The 18642-nt window shown below is 39.5% G+C and overlaps 1 protein-coding gene across 31 annotated transcripts in view; it reads right to left on the minus strand.

Annotated features, from left to right (window-relative positions):
- PPIP5K2 (diphosphoinositol pentakisphosphate kinase 2) overlaps positions 1-18611 on the minus strand; it is a 51127-nt gene extending 32516 nt beyond the window's left edge. For 4 of the 31 annotated variants that reach the window (XM_083702207.1, XM_083702198.1, XM_083702211.1 and 1 more), the window contains exons 1-9: positions 18489-18611; positions 17907-18002; positions 11173-11294; positions 6022-6421; positions 4567-4762; positions 2951-3041; positions 2131-2216; positions 1860-2014; positions 813-914 (exon numbers count right to left, since the gene is read on the minus strand). In XM_083702207.1, coding sequence (XP_083558333.1) covers positions 813-914; positions 1860-2014; positions 2131-2216; positions 2951-3041; positions 4567-4762; positions 6022-6162 — 771 coding nt within the window. In that variant the 5' untranslated portion in view covers positions 6163-6421; positions 11173-11294; positions 17907-18002; positions 18489-18611. Of the gene's footprint in view, positions 1-812; positions 915-1859; positions 2015-2130; positions 2217-2950; positions 3042-4566; positions 4763-6021; positions 6422-11172; positions 11295-13958; positions 14003-17415; positions 17639-17906; positions 18003-18488 lie in introns of those variants that run through there. The other 27 variants (XR_014556070.1, XM_083702190.1, XM_083702212.1 and 24 more) reach the window with 17 other exon arrangements.
- Between the last annotated feature and the right edge of the window lie 31 nt (positions 18612-18642).

Genomic DNA, 18642 nt, shown 5'->3' on the forward strand with positions numbered 1-18642 from the left:
TAAGAGATTTCCCTCGTCTTGCCTAAAATAGCTCTCTGAATCCAACCCTTTGTACAGGATGAACCAACAAAGAATTAAAGTAGGCACAATTGATTTGTTAGGATTATATTATATCTATAATTATCAAACTTCCAAACACTTAATTTTGAAAAGCCTCATGCCAATCTGTAGTTACAAGTTGTAATTTTCCTATGTAGAAATGTTTTGTCTTAGTTTTCAAAGAATTTTGACAAATAAAAAAACAACAAGAAAATCCAGCTGCTGTATGATTAACTGATAATGAATGTTTAGGCAGCTTTGGAGACCACCAAGAGCTACATCAACTGCTCACAGAAATGCTCCATGATTGCTGAAGACAACTGTTTCCAGACTGTACAGATCAGTCAAAAGCATCTTAGTATTTGAAGCATAGTTTTATGATTTAGGAATGCAGGTCCATTCCTATACACTTTCTTGGAATTTTGGTCTAACACAATGTACTTTATTTTCAAGAAAGTATGCTTAGGAATGAAATGTTAGAATAATTTCATTTCAGGACAAGTGTATTTGTCTGAATACACATTCAGAAAACAGTATAGCAGTATGTTCTTTTTGAATGGTAAACTGTAATCACAAGAGTATCTAAAGAGAGAGACAAACTAAAACATGAAGTGTTCCTTTTACTTGGAGAAAACAAAACATGATATGTAAACTATTTTAAGTTTAATAATAGCAGTGCTTCAGGCAGAGATAAATGCCTCACATCTAAAGTTGCTGAGTTCGTTAAGTACTTGATTGTTCTAAATATAAACCAGAATATGCAGTTGTCATACCTTCACATCAGTGCCATCTGTAGGCATGAACTCCTCGTAGATATATGAACCAGTTTTCCGCACACTGCTTTCAGGGGAATAAACACTGCTTCTGCTACCGATCTGAAACACAAACCTTCCCATCAATATTATTTCATACAAAGACAAAGCCTTCTCAGATCCATAAAACCCTGTACTTCTTTTGTCATCCCTCCCTAGCCTATTTTTCCCCAAGCACTTCAAAAATAAAACCAAAAGCAACCTTATGTTATAAAAGTTTAGTGTGGTGTAAAAAGGGCAGAAATGTGTAAGGAGGAAAGAGAAAAACCTAGATAGGCTGACTCTCCCATGACATAAGCAGACCCAGAAGATTCTCTAGGCAGGTAACCTGAGGTCTCTTAAGTTCACAGAGCATGGAAATAGAAAGGGGCAAACATTCTCCACACCCACGATACTTTGCCCATTCCAAAACACTATCACTCAGTCCAACCTTGCCTCAGTAACGCATAAACTTTGCATGTTAAAGATCCAATGGTTTAATCGCTGGCATTTCTGGTAGGGCTTGGAAAGCCTTGTTAGAAGCCCTGGAGAGCTATTGAGGTGGACTAATGGAATGACACAAAATAAACTCTCAGAAATCTTCTGGTGGTGATGATACACAGTGTGTGAGATTGCTCCAAATGAGAGATGGGGAGATAAACTGGGTGTAAGACAAGTTGTGAGCTATTTTGAACACAATTTTTTGTGGAAAGGTGACACACAAATGAAAGACTAACTGAATGAAAACTACATCATTTGCTCATTATACATTTCCATAATACAGAGCCATCCTCTGTCATGTTATTCAGTGGATAACCATTTCTATTAATAGAGATATTCTCTTCCCCATTCCCTTTTCACTCTTCCTTATGGGTCAAGTCCAATGTACACAATTTAGCTGCAACCTTCCAGCTAATGCTATTTCCAACATTCTCCTAAGAACTGAGTAAGCTAGTTCCTTCTATCCTATAAATACATTTCAGTGCTAAAAAACCATTTTTACTATCCTTCAGTTTAACATATTCTCACTTTTCGAAAGAGCCTCTGACTTCCACCACCAGCAGATGTTGGATAGTAAATATAAACATTGTGGTCCTCAGCACTGACAGGCTTCTCCACAAATGGTTTTTGGAAAACTTCTCCATTCACCTCCACATGATCTTCGCCTTCAATCAAATTGCATTCTGGAAAACAACATGAAGTGCAGACTTTAGGCTGGAGATACAAGCAAGTTTACTAATCAGAAAAAAAATATGTTTAGAACAGAGCCCTTTGAAAATTCCATTATAATAGCCATTACCTTGTGGATTGTTTGGATCACGGATTAGAACTGCGTAACGAGGGAGTAAAATACCTTCAGCTTCGAGAATGCCATAAACCTCTCTCCTAAAAGAATTTTTTTTTCACAAAATGAATATTATCAATGAATTATGCATTCAAAACATTTCTCTAAAAAGTTACATAATTAATTAATTACAATATAAGGATGGTATCAAAGTAGTAAGATCTGGATTTTACTTCCACTACCCTGGTTCTGGTATAAAGTGGGTACACGTGAACATACCACTCTTCAGGGAAGTAGCTTAAATCTGCCCAGACAAGGAGAACAGAAGTGTACACTACATCTCCTCAAGGAAGATAAGGAGGACACACTCATTCATTCATTAATTGGGAATGGAAGTATAGCCTAGAGCATTTCTTCTATCTGTTGAGTGTCTAGCTTTGACGAATATGCACAATTTACCCATGGGGCATATTCTTTTTTACATTCTATTGCTTTCATGACTATAATTTATGATTATAATCTGTGCAGGAATACATAATTGGAACAGACACTAAACTGTATCCTGTTCTGTTTACTGTACCTTTCATAAACTTAATATTATTTACTGTTTTAAGGTGAACACTCTATATACATTTCTCAGCTGAATATTATTCCATTTTAGTTACATTACAGCTTTTTACTAGCTTTCTTTTCTTTATGTTAACTACTTTACCTCCATAATAATCAACCTGATGAGACAGCATTTCATTGAGGCTTTTTAAATATCGTACTAAGGCTTTTTAAATATTGTACAACAACTAGAGTGTGGGATATTTATTTATGGCTATTTACTTACCTGTCTTGTATGTGATATTGCATATTCAAGTCATTAATAACAAAAGGATTTCTCAGCTTTGAATAAGCAACTGCTTTGTCTAATGGAAATCCTAAATAAAAAATATTACAGAATATTAGTTCACAACTATTACATTTGTATAAATCTTGGTGATGGATTGGAATTCTTACTTTCCAAATTGACCTATGTGAAGAGGCTGTGTAAATGATCTGTAATCCCTTCAACTGTGAATAGTATCTGGTTTCAAGTGAGTCATATTCATATTGATCCAACTGGCTTAGAAATTTTCCTTAGTTTTTATTCCTTGTTTTAGTCAGCTAAGAAAGGATAAGTTCCCATTACTTCACTACATTGGACTTCTCCCATCCCAAAGCGGCCTTGCTTTTAAAAGAAGGCATTGATGCACCAATTGCAGTACAATTATCAGCATGTTTACTTAGAAATATATATTTTTTATTTCAGTGAGACTTGCTCACTAATAAGTGAGTTAAGGAATGTGGATGTATATCGTATGTAGTTTTGGCCCTTGCTCCAAAAAGGGTACTAGCACAAGGTTATTATTGCCTGCTGACAAAACAGTAAGTGGCTGACCGATTGGTTTAAAAAAATAAATAAATAGTACACCCACTTTCTGTTACCATCACAGAAAGCATGAACCCTTTGCAAACTAGAGCTGGAAATCCTAGTTTTGAGCAGGGAAGCCCCAGGGGGGGTAAAAGCTCTAAATTCTCCTCCCGCTGAATAGACATTGCATTTAAAATATAAATAGGGGTTTCCATTATATGTACTTTACCCCGAGTGTAATATTCTAAACATGCCAATGCCCAAGTAAATTCCATATAAATAAAGGGATTTTCTTCCAAGGAAGTGTTTTTTTTATTGCAGTGTGAAACAGATTGACACTGCTTTGTAGCATATAGGTAAGGTAAAGGTAAAGGACCCCTGGACGGTTAAGTCCAATCAAAGTTGATTATGGGGTATGGCGCTCCTCTCATTTTTAGGGCTGAGGGAGCCAGCTTTTGTCCACAAACAGCTTTCTGGGTCATGTGGCCAGCATGACTAAACCGCTTCTGGCACACGGAGGACCGTGACGAGTGCCAGAGCACACAGAAATACTGTTTACCTTCACACTGTAGCTGTACCTATTTATATACTTGCACTGGTACGCTTTTGAACTGCTAGGTTGACAGAAGCTGGGACAGAGCAATGGCAGCTCACCACGGTTGTGTGTATTTGAATCACCGACCTTCCGATCGGCAAGCCCAAGAGACTCAGTGGTTTAGACCACAATGAAATATCAAGTTAATTGAAACATTATGTCTCTTCTATTACTACAAACTACTGAATTAATATATACACACATATATACATTTCAAAGTAGTGTTGCTTAAGGCAATTTATTTTCTAATATTAAAATTACATTTTTTTCCAAAAAGGCAAAAAGATTCAAACTTAATACATGCGATATGAAGACACTTTACATTATTGTGATTATTCATGTGTTTTATTATTGATATATTTGCCACCCTGACTTCCTTTGGAAGGAAGGGAAGGATATTAAACAAACAAACAAACAAACAAACAAACAAATAAATAATAAACAAGAGAGTAATTACCTTTAGAATGAAAAGAAATGAGACAGTCACATAAAGGCCAGTTTTCCACAGGTTCATTCAAAATCACATCTTCTTCAAATATTACTACTGTGATATATTTAAACATGGAAAGGCGTTCAAGGATTTCATTCATTGGTTTTGATTTTGATTTCTTTGCCATAGAACATATTCCAACCATGATCTGTCTTTCTGGTGGCTAGTAATAATAATTTTAAAAAGGTCAGTAACATAAATTTGGGTTTCAAAGCTTTTCCCCATATGCTAACTGAACAATGACCATGCAATATTCTTACTAAGTATTAAACAACAGGCTCATTTCACAAACATTTATTATGCTTAAGGGGCAGGGAATGTAACCTGATATCAGAGTTTCATTCTCTAAGCAATATGCAGTAAAAAATTCTTCACATTTATGAAGGAAACAATATGCCTTTATACGCTTTGTGAAGAATACAGTCTTGACAAGCAGGGCTGCAGAAACAATGATAATATATAAAACATAAAACATAGTAAGCCCATGCTGAAAGTTTTCTTAAATGTGAAATTGTTCACAAAGGCATTAGCTATGTCCCATCTACAACCTTCCAACAAACTTAACCATGTAAATCTAAGAGTACCACTTGCATTTAAAAATATTATTCTGACTGGAATAAATTTACAAAGCAACAGCTTCAGAAACCCCATTAATTTCAATGTCACTTGTGAAGGATGCCCATGAAGCTGTGGTAAGAAGCTGTATGACAGCAGTGTGTTGGAATGTGTCTACAATAGTACGTGACTATGATGATACTTGAAGCAACAAAACGTTTCACAGCTAGAAAAAGAATTAAATACATTCTATATTTATTATTTAAACAGGTGAGAGACTTAACTTTCAATCCAACAAATGAAATTTTAGTCAACAAGAGTGAAACTAGAATGAAACTAGGATATTAGTACTATATGATTTTTACTTTAACCGTCCTTCTTCAAAATGACCATTCAACAACCTTAACTAAAAGCTATTTTTAATAAATAAATAGTTTGTTTGTTTTTTATAATAAATAGTTTGTTCCATAAATCTTTCCAAATTTTAGAATCTAAGATGTTAGTTTAACCATAACTGTTTCTTAATATTGCAATTATGAAACTTTGGGGCTCTTCTAAATAGTTTGAACCTGCTTCTTAATATTGCAATTATGAAACTTTGGTACTCTTCTAAAAGCTATCAATTTTGATTTCTACATATTGTATAAACTACTGAAACTGGTCTTGATCAATTTGGTTTTAATTTAGCAAATGTCAATGTGTTTCCTTACAACTATACCTAACTAAATATTTAAACACTTTGCTGAAATGGGGCCATAGTGCTTATTGCTTTTTATGCTCATTTCCTATCTTCTCTGTTAACAACGCTTTAGTATCTTATCAACTCAAACAATTACTTGCCCCCAAACAATGAAACAAAGTACATACAGAATCATACTCATCGTCTTCATCTTCATGATCATAAAAGGCTTCAAATTCTGCAGACCTGGATGGATTCAAAAACTCATCTGGATCTTCACCACCCACAAAAAATCTAGGAATTTCGCCTTCTGTTGCAGTAACAGACATGATTACAAATCCTAAAAAGATCTACGTAGAAACGGCAGTCACTCTGAGAACTGAGACACTGTACATAATTCCCAGTGGCTAGGGTAATAAAAATCCTTGCCGTCTGGCACTGCTTACGCAGTTGCTTGTTACTCTGATAAAGTCAGCTGCCAAGTGCAGTTTAATTGATATCATCTGTCCATTGTTTCGAGTTGTTACATTCGTGAAGAAGAAGCATGCAGGTTACCGCTTCCCTGAGATACTTTGGCAAATTTCTACCCTGGTAAAAGAGAGAAAAGTAAAAAGATTGAAAATATTCCTTACTGTAATGAGTTACTGAGAGATATTCAAGATAACCTACCTAGAAATACTCAACTTACTGTAAAATTTAAAGCTATTATTCACAATAGCCAAGCAATACAAAGCACCAAAAATAAAATTTATATTGAAAGATAAACATGTAAACAAAGTGGAAGTGTCATTTAACAGGCTGAATCATATCCACTTATTGCTCCTGAGAACTATGGAAGTAGAAAAACAAGAGTCATCTGGGAATGGTAGACAAAGAGAAAAAGCAATGCAGAAACATAATGTCGTATTTTACCACGTTCAGTAACAAAGTGGTAACAGCATTTGTGAGTAAACCTAAATTGCAAATTGAGTCATTTGTGTTCCAGGCTTCCCCCCCCCCCCCCCGTCCTCCAACAAATACAAACACTATGCAATAGCAAAACTAGGGGCTAAAAGTTTAACAAATTTAAAGTCACAACATTTGTTTATCTAGAAGCGTCATGGCTGACTAACTAGAAGTAGTCTCTGAGATAAGGCACAGTTCTGCTCTCACTACTCCCCATGTTGCTATAGCTATATCCACCAACTGAATCCCTTACACGATACAACAACCTTAATCCACTGGGGATCTAGCAAATGGAATATGGATTGTAGCTTCATAGTTCCTCTGAAGGAAAATGCACTGTGGCTAGGAGCCTGAAGATATGCTCCAAAATGTTACCAAGTTGCTAAACAAATTCTCAGGACTTAGGGAACCTACAACATCCAAGGCAATAAAAAATGATTCAAAGTGGGGTGCAGGGAGAAAAGCAAAGGAAATAAAACTAAACTGCAGTCAATTTCCAGCTCAAGCAGGGAGGAGACTAACAGCCCTATGGTTTGCCATGCATGACTCAGGCCAATGCAGCTGGGAGAAGGCAATAAAGTGTAACATGAATTTAATGAGAAGGGATTTAATATCCTTCAAAAGGTAAAAGGATTTTATAATCCAAGAAAGTAGAACATCCCAGTCATAAATGAATGCATCACTACAGAACAACTGGCTCTGACAGCTCTTCTGTTGAGTTATTTATAGCCTGGTGAGGATAAAGTTTTTTCTAGGGGCCAATGTCCATGCATTTCCTCACATAAACCTTGCATGTTTTTTAAACCAGAACCTCATAGGTTTCATCGCTTGTTCTTAATTTGACAGAAAGCAGTGGTATAGTTTCTGATGTCAACCAAATCTTGTACCAGTTTCAGTAGGGCATAAAGTAGTATTTTGACAGGCTAACATGGTCCAACCCAAAATTTCTGGAAACATTTGAAGAGCACCTATTTCAACACACACACACATATGATCATGTTACAATTATTATGAATATTTACTGAAAAATAGGTCACACTGATTTAAGTTGTGTGCAACAGGATCACATAAGGGATTTGCTGCCCACACTTCATACTGCCCTTTAGTTTCCTCACCTTTTCCTAAGGACATATGACAGATTTCAAACTCTATCTTGTATTTACAGTCCATGGAACTGCCCTTGTTGAGCCATGAAAAATGTTTTTCTTCCAGCCAAAGCTATCTCCCACCTCTTTCACAAAACATCATGAACTGCTTGTCAACATTCCACAACTGACTTTTCCTCCTCTGCACTTAAGAATGTTCATAAAATACTCTGGGATATTCAGAAACTAAGCCAACGGAATGATAGGGGAAGGAACCCTTGCATATGTAACATAATGCCAAACTCACTCAAACTAGGGAGGAAATGAAGTAATTGAAGAATGCAAGAAAAGAAGAGCGAGGGTCACGGGATGCTCCCAATCTTCCAACTATGGCTTGTAGGATCAGAAACATGATATCTGAACTAAGTTATTTCTATAAGATGTTATGTTTATTTCCAGTTTTTAAATATTCCATGGCATGGAAAAATATCTATAGATTGGGGCAAAAAATACATAACAGATCCACAGATTGGTCTGAAAATTGATGGCAAAGGAAATAAAAACATGTGGTTAGAAATGCTTTCAGTGTTATTTATCAGAATCTATTATTTTGGTATTTGAAATCCAGCTACTTGTACAGTTCAAAAGTTATGTACTATATTTATTTGCTTCTAGTAGTACAACAGTACATTTCCCCCCCTACCACCTTTTAAGTCCATCACTGGACAACTGGTGTCAAGGAATTTTACTGAGTGTAGATACATAGTTTAGCAGCATAAAGGATGAGGTCAATAAAGCTCCAAGGACAATATTTATTAGGTCACTGATAATGCCTAACCAACAGAGGGAAACACTACAAGAAAGGATTTATGTAGGAGTAATTAAAAGAAATATAATAAAACAGACAATAAAATCTGATATTGATATGGATTGAAGGAAGGAATAATTAAATATCTAGGGTCCAAATACTGTCAATTAATGCAAGTGCCCAAGGTAGTAACTCTTCTTCTTCTTCTTACCTTTTAACATTTTCTAGTAGTGTTAGGCATTATCAGTGACTAGGGATGTAAATTAAGGAACTGGAGTTGCGGGGAGAAAATCTGTATTTTTCTGACCAACTCACTAAAATTGGCACTTTTACAATATTTTTAAAGTTAACATCCTATTTAATAAAAATGTATTATAGATCAGTCAATGATTTGAAATAACAACTTCTTCTTCTTCTTCTTCTTCTTCTACTACTACTATATTATTTATACCCCACCCATCTGGATGGCTTTCCCCAGCCACTCTGGGCGGCTTCGAACAAAATATTAAAATACAATAGTCCATCAAACATTAAAAGCTTCCCTAAACAGGGCTGCCCCCAGATGTCTTCTAAAAGTCTGGTAGTTGTTTTTCTCTTTGACATCTGGTGGGAGCGCGTTCCACAGGGCGGGCGCCACTACCAAGAAGGCCCTCTGCCTGGTTCCCTGTAACTTGGCTTCTTGCAGCGAAGGAACCACCAGAAGGCCCTTGGTGCTGGACCTCAGTGTCTGGGCAGAACAATGGGGGTGGAGATGCTCCTTCAGGTATACCGTTTAGGGCTTTAAAGGTCAGCACCAACACTTTGAATTGTGCTTGGAAACGTACTTCAGCCCACTTTATAGCCCTCCAACCAGAAAACAAAAGATTCTCAGAATAAAAATCACATTCAAGCCTGAGATGAGGTATAAAAATAACATTGTGTTCCTATGACATCAGAATTATTCATATGGCATTTCTTCCTCTATTCCTTCCCCCCGCCCCAGCATCAACTTTCAGCCTCTACCTATTAAGCAACAAACTGATGACCTCTGAGGCATCGGGCCATTATGGAGGCATACTTTTCCTTTCTTGTAGTTGGCAGCAACAGCTCCCACTAAGGACCTCTGAGACAAGGGAAATGGGGTGAGTAGCTAAAATGCACTCAGTCCACCATGGTAAAGACAACTCTTCCTTTTAAACCAAAGTGATGAGATATACAAGTAGAACTTCACTTGCACTGCTTTGACCTTCCTCTCGCAACTCCTTGTAACCCCTCCCCACAAAGGTTTCTCTGGAGGTTTGGGGGACATTCTGGAACATTAAATGATCTGGCACAGTTAGTTGTAGTAGGGTAAAATTGGCAGAAATCAGATGGGAAGCTGTATTCATGGAGAACTGCCTCCTGTTCACACAAATCATTCTCTGGGTGCCAACCATAATTAAAATCAACCTCATAAGAATCTAGATTTGAAGTATCAGAACCTCCTTTCAGTGGAAAAGACCTGATGCATCTATGGATAGACTGGACACCACATCCATACAATGGCTTTCCGTGCAGTGCTGAATCTCTGTTCTTTCCCTGACCACCTTCACCTCCTCCAAACTTTAATTGTACTTCTGCTACAATCAACTTCACAGCCCTCTTTTCACTGTAAAGTACCAAATAAAACAACAAGAAAGTCCCAACAACAACACTGGACAACGCTTCACTGTTTTCACACACTACTTTAACCCCCTCTCCCCAACAAAAATAGTATTATCAACCCCGCGTTGAAGATCTGGTATAACCCAAGGTTCTCTTAGCCTCTGCAGAATGAATGCAATAATGATGTGACTTATCCGAACTGGTATTAATTAATTTTTAAAAGTTTACAAACTCTGAAAAATCACATTTTTGTATGAGATAAGAGCAGTGAAAGCTTGTCTTTGGTACTATCTATTGTTTTGACTTTAAGCCTCAAATCCCCAATCTCAGCTATACTGAAATCATGAATTTTAGTTTTCTGTGAGGCTGCAACACTTCACCAGAGAAGACCAGCATAAAAGACTTTAAAATGGACCAAGGAATTATGTTTCTTGATTTTAGACAATGGGTGTTTCATTCTAGCCTTTTTTTTCTTATTAGTTAGATATGCTTTCCTAAATGTCAGTAATGACTATGACTTCATCGTCTAAAAACACTGAATGGCAGGAGAAGGCTTGTTTCTCACAAAACCAATGAGAATAGCGGCTGCTTGTTTGGTCCCACAAATGCTAGAAATATACTTTAAAAAAAATGAAAGCTGGGAATCAAGGGATTGTAGCTCTTCCTCTCCACAGATGTCCATGTAAGGGACCTTTATTGTTCTGATAGTGTTGATACTGCCACAGATGAGAAGCACTGCTAGTTAGAAGGATCACTACTTAACAAACATTTCAAAACAATATTCGTTTAAATAATCCCACCAAAACAAATGAGGCAGAAAATTTTACAACTTCAGAAATGTATATTATACAATTGCCCAGAACATGTTATTCTCTTACCGTGAGTTAAAGTGGAAAGCTGAACTATGTAGAAACCAAAAGCCACAAAACAGCATATTTGCTAAAGAGTTCCCTCTTCAGTTAGTTCTAGCACTGGACAGTGCTCATCATCAGTTCACCTCCTAGGATAAAAGAAAGATTCAGACATGAATAGGTTTCTGTTGTGATCAAGGACAAGACAGCACATATATGCAAAAGTAGATTATGGGAAGATACAATATTGTAAGATACAGTAGCGATTTTTTAAAAAATCAGCTTAATCCTACACACAATTACTCAGGACCAAGTCTCAGATAGTACCCTTAGTAATATTGTTCTGAGTAATCGTACATGTGATTGGCTTGTAAGAAAGAAACATTAATTGGAGTTTGAAACTGAAGCTGGAGACTGAATATGAATCAAAGCTGGAAAACATATTAATTTCAAGGTCTATATAAACACGTCCAAAGAGGGATTTATTATTTATAGTGACATACTACATGCACAGAACTAAAGGTCATGTCTTACAAAGCATTGTATGTTTATTGCTTTTCAATGCATTCTATCTTAAACAGGATAAGAATAAGGTATCTGCAGGGCATCCAAGGGGTCTTAGGATATTGTGGCCTCTCTCTCTGCTGGTAGAGAATGAGGTCCATCCTGGAGACATCTTCATTGCAGCCACGGGAACACCTGAAACCATCTCTTACACAATAGGGGGTAAATCAAGCAAGCCCTGTAGTTGTCCATTTCCACAACAATGGAAATATACACCAATCCTGCAGCCACTGCTCTGGATTTTTCCATTCTTCTGCCACAAATTCCACTGCTCTGCTCCAACCCAACTGAAGCATGTTTTCTGATAAATTCCACTAAATTGAATGAGATTTACTGTCAAGTGCATACAATTCAGCTATACATGTGGTTAATGCTGAAAAATAATTTCCCAGAAGTGGTTCCTTACAAATATCTGCCGCCTCACTCTCAGATCACATATCAAAATGCCAGAACTAAGAATATATCTAAATAATAAATATTTGCACCTGAATGGCCAAACACAAAAGCTGTTAAGCCTACCATAAACACAAAGTAAATAATATTGCCATTTGTCAATTCCAGTTTTTTAAAAAAATAATCTGCCCTTGCTCCATGAGAACTGCATTTCCCTTCTTTCTGTTTGTTGACATGATAGTAAATTCAACTATTTTTTTGTTTTCTTTTAAAATTTAAAAACCCTTCACATCTTCAGATAAACAAACAAACTATTTATTATTTAGAAGTATTTATACCCAACATTCTAACCAAATTTTTTGAGGTGGCTTACAGTATATTTAAAACATAATAAAATAGACGTTGCTACAATAGTCACCACAGGAAGACAAAGGTATATTTAAGTTCCTCTTCTTGTTCTCCAACTTTCCAAAATAATAATAATATGTATTTCTGCAGCTGAATCTACTGGCCTAGAACTGACTGTTTAAGCCTCTAGATGTTAGTTCCAGCCAGGCCAGGACTTCCACACTGGGTGGTTGCTGTTTATTACTCACCTAGTCCCAGACATGGTAACAAAAGCAGGTGGTGCTGGGGAGCAAAATTGTTACATGCCTGCCACCCTTCAATTATTTTCTCTTTTAGCTTTAATGAGATCCTAAACATATTTTGGATTAATTAGGTCTGATGAAATTACCATGTTTTTTTTATTCTACTCTCACTCAAACCTAACGAACCTCTTTAATTGGATTAGCAGCATATATTGTATACCACCCTTCGTCCGCAGATCACAGGACTGTTCACAACATAAAAATACAAAATGAGAATGCAAAATACATAATAAAACAAAAACAGAACACAAAGTATGCAATAAAACAAAAATAAACCAATAGTACCCCTTCTACACTGTGGGTTAACCACACACGCTGTGGGTTAAACCACAGAGCCTAGCACTTGCCAATCAGAAGGTCGACAGTTCGAATCCCCGCAACGGGGTGAGCTCCCATTGCTCGGTCCCTGCTCCTGCCAACCTAGCAGTTCGAAAGCACGTCAAAGTGCAAGTAGATAAATAGGAACTGCTCTGGCGGGAAGGTAAACGGCGTTTCCGTGCGCTGCTCTGGTTCGCCAGAAGCGGCTTAGTCATGCTGGCCACATGACCCGGAAGCTGTACGCCGGCTCCCTCGGCCAATAAAGCGAGATGAGCGCCGCAACCCAAGAGTCGGTCACGGCTGGACGTAATGGTCAGGGGTCCCTTTACCTTTACCCCTTCCTACAAACGTATTTGACAGGCCACAGAATGCTAATCAGCCAAAGAACTGCTTAGAGAGAAACTTTTTTGCCTGGAGCCTAAATATATGTAATAAAGGTACCAGGCGAGCCTCCCAGGGGTGAGCATTCCACAAACAGGGGGCATTGCAGAAAAGGCCTGTTCTTGTGTTGCCACCCTCCAGACTTCTCATGGAGGAGATACACGAAGAAGGGGTACAGATGAAGTTTGCAAGGTCTGGTTAGGTTCAGATGGAGAGAGGCGGTCCTTGAGGTATTGCAGTCCTGAGCGGTTTAAGGCTTTATAGGTCAAAACCAGCACTTTGAATTGGTCCTGGAAACCTAAATTGGCAGCCAGTGCAGTCGAGCCAGGATCAGTGTAATATGCTCAAACCGTCTTGCTGTGGTGAGTGAGCAACCCAGCCACTGAAATTCTGCACCAGCAGAAGTTTTTGAACTGTCTTCAGAGGCAGCCCTATGCATAACATGTTGCAGTGATCTATATGACTTTATTTGTAAAACAAACTTGTATCATTCTAGTTTCACATTACCTTGACACCACAATGAAACTGCAACTGTAGATACATTTGTTCTCCTTTTTGCAGAATTAGGCAATTTAATATAAAAAGAACATAAACCTTTAGTTACTTCAAGAGCAAATCTAAATGAATGTTATTATAATAAAGAAGAAGAGTAATCCTGCTGGCTTTGTTAACAGCTCAAAAGGCATTGTTAGTAAGTGTTGAAACTATTTTCATGGTTTGCACACTTTACAAAAAACTTAAGTCTGAAAGGCAGCCTGCTCAAGGTCATTTGGTTCTGTTTAAAATAGATGTGCTGATGGAAACTACAGCAAGGAAGCTTGCAGGAGGAGCACATGCAATAGTTATCTGAACTCTAGATATGCAGCAGAAATCTTCATGTTTGTTAATATGTTAATCCCATTGTTTTTAAAGATGTTATTTGTACCTGTTGTTATGTAACTAATTCTTTGCTATATGTTTCAATTTTTAAACTAGCTATTTAAGCTTGTTTCGCAAGGAGACACACAGTTTTCCTGGAACATAAACACACATTGCATACAACTAAATTATACCCAGAAGGGACTCATGGAAATTATGGAGCTAAATATGTCACATCCATGAGTTTCAGTGAGGCTGCTCTGAGTAGGGCCAACACTGGACAGACTTTAGAAGAAGACAGATGGCAACAGGGACTTAATCTATTTGAAACTCGGAAGCATGAGAAGTAACTCTGTAACACTATTCCCAAAGACAGTTCTACATAATCCAAGTAGAAACAAGGTTTCACATCTATTGCATTCTTTTTGTCACTGTCATACTTTCATGTTTATCCTTTGCTTCTAGACTAGTCATCATATGGTCTAATATTTCTGCTACCTATGGTTACAATCCTAAATATATTTATGGTACAACCCTAATCATCTCCATTCAGAAGCAAATTCTATTGAATTCCTTGTGGCTTTCTCCCAGGTAAGTGGGTTTAAGTTTTGCACCTTTAACTTGCCAGTAAATCCTGAAAAAGACGGGGCTTACTTTTAAGCCAACATAGTAGGGATGAAACTGCAATACCTCCCTTTTATAGCTTGATCCAATGCAGAATTAGGTGTGCTTAAACTCACATCTATTTAAAATAGCTTAGGGTCACCTAACTCTGTAACTTATCAGGCTGTTAATTTGATCTCTATTTGTTGTGCAAATGGCCTTCCTTCATCATCTCTTAACAACCAGCCTAAATATACCTGAGTCAACGGCTCTCTCAGACTTAATACACTTCAATGCCATTAATGAGTTCTGAAAAAAATTATTTACTTTAATGCATCAAGCTCAAGTATACCAGGTACCCTTTCCACGTCACTTGATGTCTTGAAAATGTCCTTGCCATAACAGTTAGAAAGTAGCTTACAGTGGACTGCAGAAAGACACGTATCAGCAGTGTTGCTTCCCACCCCCCTTCAGTTGGTAGAGCATGAGACTCTTAATCTCGGAGTCATGAAATTGAGCCCCACATTGGGCAAAAGATTCCTGCATTTGAGGGGGTTTGACTAGGTGATCCTCAGAGTCCCTTCCAACTCTACACTTTTATAATTCTACGTATCATTTTTTCTGGGTACACAGTTAAAGGCACTTTTTCTAGATGAAAAGGACTGGTAAAATAAAATAATAATAATAATTTCATTATTGTTACCTCATGCCACGCTGGGTGGCTTCCAAAACATAATAAAATGTCAAACATTAAAAACCTTTAGATACAGGGTTGCCTGTAAAAATGCGCCGCTTACTGTGACAACATCCTGCTGAGCACTGACACCTTTCCCACCCTCCCTAGAAGAATAGCACTGTGTATCCAACACCAATGAATGTGCAGCAAGTTAAGAATTGAGTGGATAACATCATCAAGCCAATGGTCTGTATGCGCAACAGACAGACTCCCAAGGCAGCTTGCCCCAGCTATTGCGATAGCATTAATTTATGTTGCAAATACGTAGTTATGTGCTTGTATTTCAGTGTCAAATGCTATGTCCTGTATTGACACAGTCTTGTCATATACTCCAGGTCTCCTCTCTCTCTGCCAAGTTAAGGGTCCTCTCCAAATGCATGCGTTTGAAAGGGTGTGCGAAAGTCATGCATTTAAACTCTGGGTACCCAAGCGCAGGCTGATGTACAATTTTGTGTGTTTGTGTGTGTGTGCGTGAGTGCCCCTGTGACAAATTCCAGATGGGCCATCCTGTTAGGCTGCAATAGATTGTAAGGGATTGCTTTGGAGTCACTTCAGCAACAGATTAAAAAAAGAAGAAAAATCCCGCAACTGTCCTGCCCTGTACATATTTTGCCAGGAAAAAAGCAACGCGAAGGTCAGCTGCACTGCGCCTCCACGTGCCGACGCCCCCGCTGCTGCAGAGGCAAGAGAAAGAAGCGCCCGCCAAGGACTGGAAGAGGAGGAGGAGGCGGGAAATGCGGAGCCTGACGACCTTGACTCCCAGAGCCTCGTCGGCGCTGGCTGTAGCATAGCAGCCCAAGGGGGGGGGGCTGAGGGGGAAAGTTCCATCGCCCGCTGGGACCAGTTAAGCAGCAGGAGCCACATGGACTTGTGCGATGCGCGGCATAAAAAACCTCCCCAGGCTTCTATGTTAATGAGAACAACGCCGACCATTATTTCATTATTTGTACCCCGCCCCCCCCCCCCCATGACTGGGTTGCTCCAGTCACTCTGGTCGGCTGCGCATATATATGCCTGTCTTCTCTTTAACTCAGCCCGTGTTTAAAAAAAAATAAACATGGTCCACATATGAATTAAAGAGAAGACATGATAGATAGATAGATAGATAGATAGATAGACCATGTTAATTTTTTAAAAACACGGGCTGAATTAAAGAGAAGACAGGCGTCGTCTGTGAAGCCGCGCGAAAATAGGTTCGTCGAGGTGGCCTGAGGCGGAGTTTCTTCTACCTGAGCAAATAACGCGAAACAACCGGAGGAGAGAACAGAGCGCCTTCTCTTTTCCCCCCGCTCCTTTTTAATTAATTTATTTATTATTATTTGAGGGAGCCCTGCATTTATTATTTATTTATATGCATTTATTATTATTTACTTGAGGGAGCCCTGCATACAGAACCGGGACGCGGGGTACGGGGGGCGCCAGGACTCCCTTCCCCTCGCGCTTCCGCGTGGGCAACTCAGGGAAGGAGAAGGCGGCGTGAGGAGAAAAACGGCAGTTGGGCTTGAGGGGGAGGGGAGGGGAGGGTAACTAACGGAGGCACACACGCGCGCGCGCAACACACACAGAGAGAGAAACTGGCCCCCGCGTATCGTCCACCCCCAGCAACACGCTCTTTCCATTCTGGGCCCGCCCCCCTTTTTCCATTGGTGCCCTTCGGGGCAGCCTTGGAGACAGACTAGCAGTTTGGGGGCTGTGCGATGTGACGCGGTGCGGCGGGGGGGGGGGTTGTTAGGAATACCCCTCCCGCCGCCATCCCGATGTCCTCACCTGAGCCAGCCGCCGCTGCTTCTGCTGCCTCCGCCTCCTCCGCCGCTGTTATTGCTTTACTTCCTTCCCATTGAGAAAGGAGCAGGGGGCGCTGCAGCCGCGGCCACGCCCCCTCCGCCACCCTTGACCCCCTCAAGCCTCTTCCCCGCCTACGCTGCTTTGCCTCACAGTACACCTATTGTAGGCTCCGTAGAGAGATAAAGGACTAGACGGAGAAATTCATTGTCTAGAGAAAGAACTTCCGGGTTTCCTTGAATGCTATTTTCCTTTCCCACCCCCGCTGCGGGGCAAACGTGATACATCCAGGGCTTTCAGCGCAGCTATGATTGGGTAGCAGAGCATCGTCTCTCTCTCTCTCTCTCTCTCTCTCTCTCTCTCTCCCCGCCCACCCCTTCCCTGCAGAAGCAAGAGAGGGAGCCCCCCCCCTTAAACCACGCACCTTAATGCTCGTGAACAAAAGCAACGTGTTGCAAATGACAAATGCAACTTACATTTTTATCCCCGTGCTGCAAGCTGAAGAGGATGGGGTTGGGAGAGAGCTGCTGACGAAAGCCCAGCAGAGTCGCCAGCCAGGTCTTTGCACTGCGCTGTCAATTGAGAAAGGAGTGTGGATTATATAGGTCACTATAATTACTCCCTACATCGCAGTTAAAAGGCGAACCTGACTCGCCCGCTAATCCTATAGTACAGACATTTACTTGGAAGTTAGTCCCAGGGTTTCCAACGGGGCTTGCTCCCTTGTAAGGGTGCTCCGTTGTCCATATGACTGATGAGTTTGCAACAACCTGCAACGTTCTCTGAGGTTGGTCTAGAATTGAGGGGGGGGGGGGCTTGAGAGAGGGCGCTTCGTAACAACTCTGACATGCAGCTAAGTGCTTAATGTGTCCTTCGAAGTATATATTGTTGCCAACATTTTGTATACCAGGGCTCCTAAGCAGCTCGCTGAAAGGCTGCAGTGGACTTGTTCTCTTGCTCTCCCCACCCCACCCCCGTCACTGTCCGTTGTGGAGCTATTCTGAATTTCTATAATAATAATAATAATACCAACAACAACAACTCCATACAAAACACACCTCAGGTTGCAGAAATCTCATTTCTAGTTAAAGTTCCCACATCGCCGCCAGAACCCGCCCAGCGCTCAGCTCGACGCAGACGTTCTGCGTTTTCATACCAACGCGCTGCTTCTCCACCTCTTTTTCATCAACATAAAGTAGACATTCCTAGTAG

This window comes from Podarcis gaigeae (genome assembly GCF_964106915.1).
Source record: "Podarcis gaigeae genome assembly, chromosome: 11".
Taxonomy (NCBI): Eukaryota; Metazoa; Chordata; class Lepidosauria; order Squamata; family Lacertidae; genus Podarcis; species Podarcis gaigeae.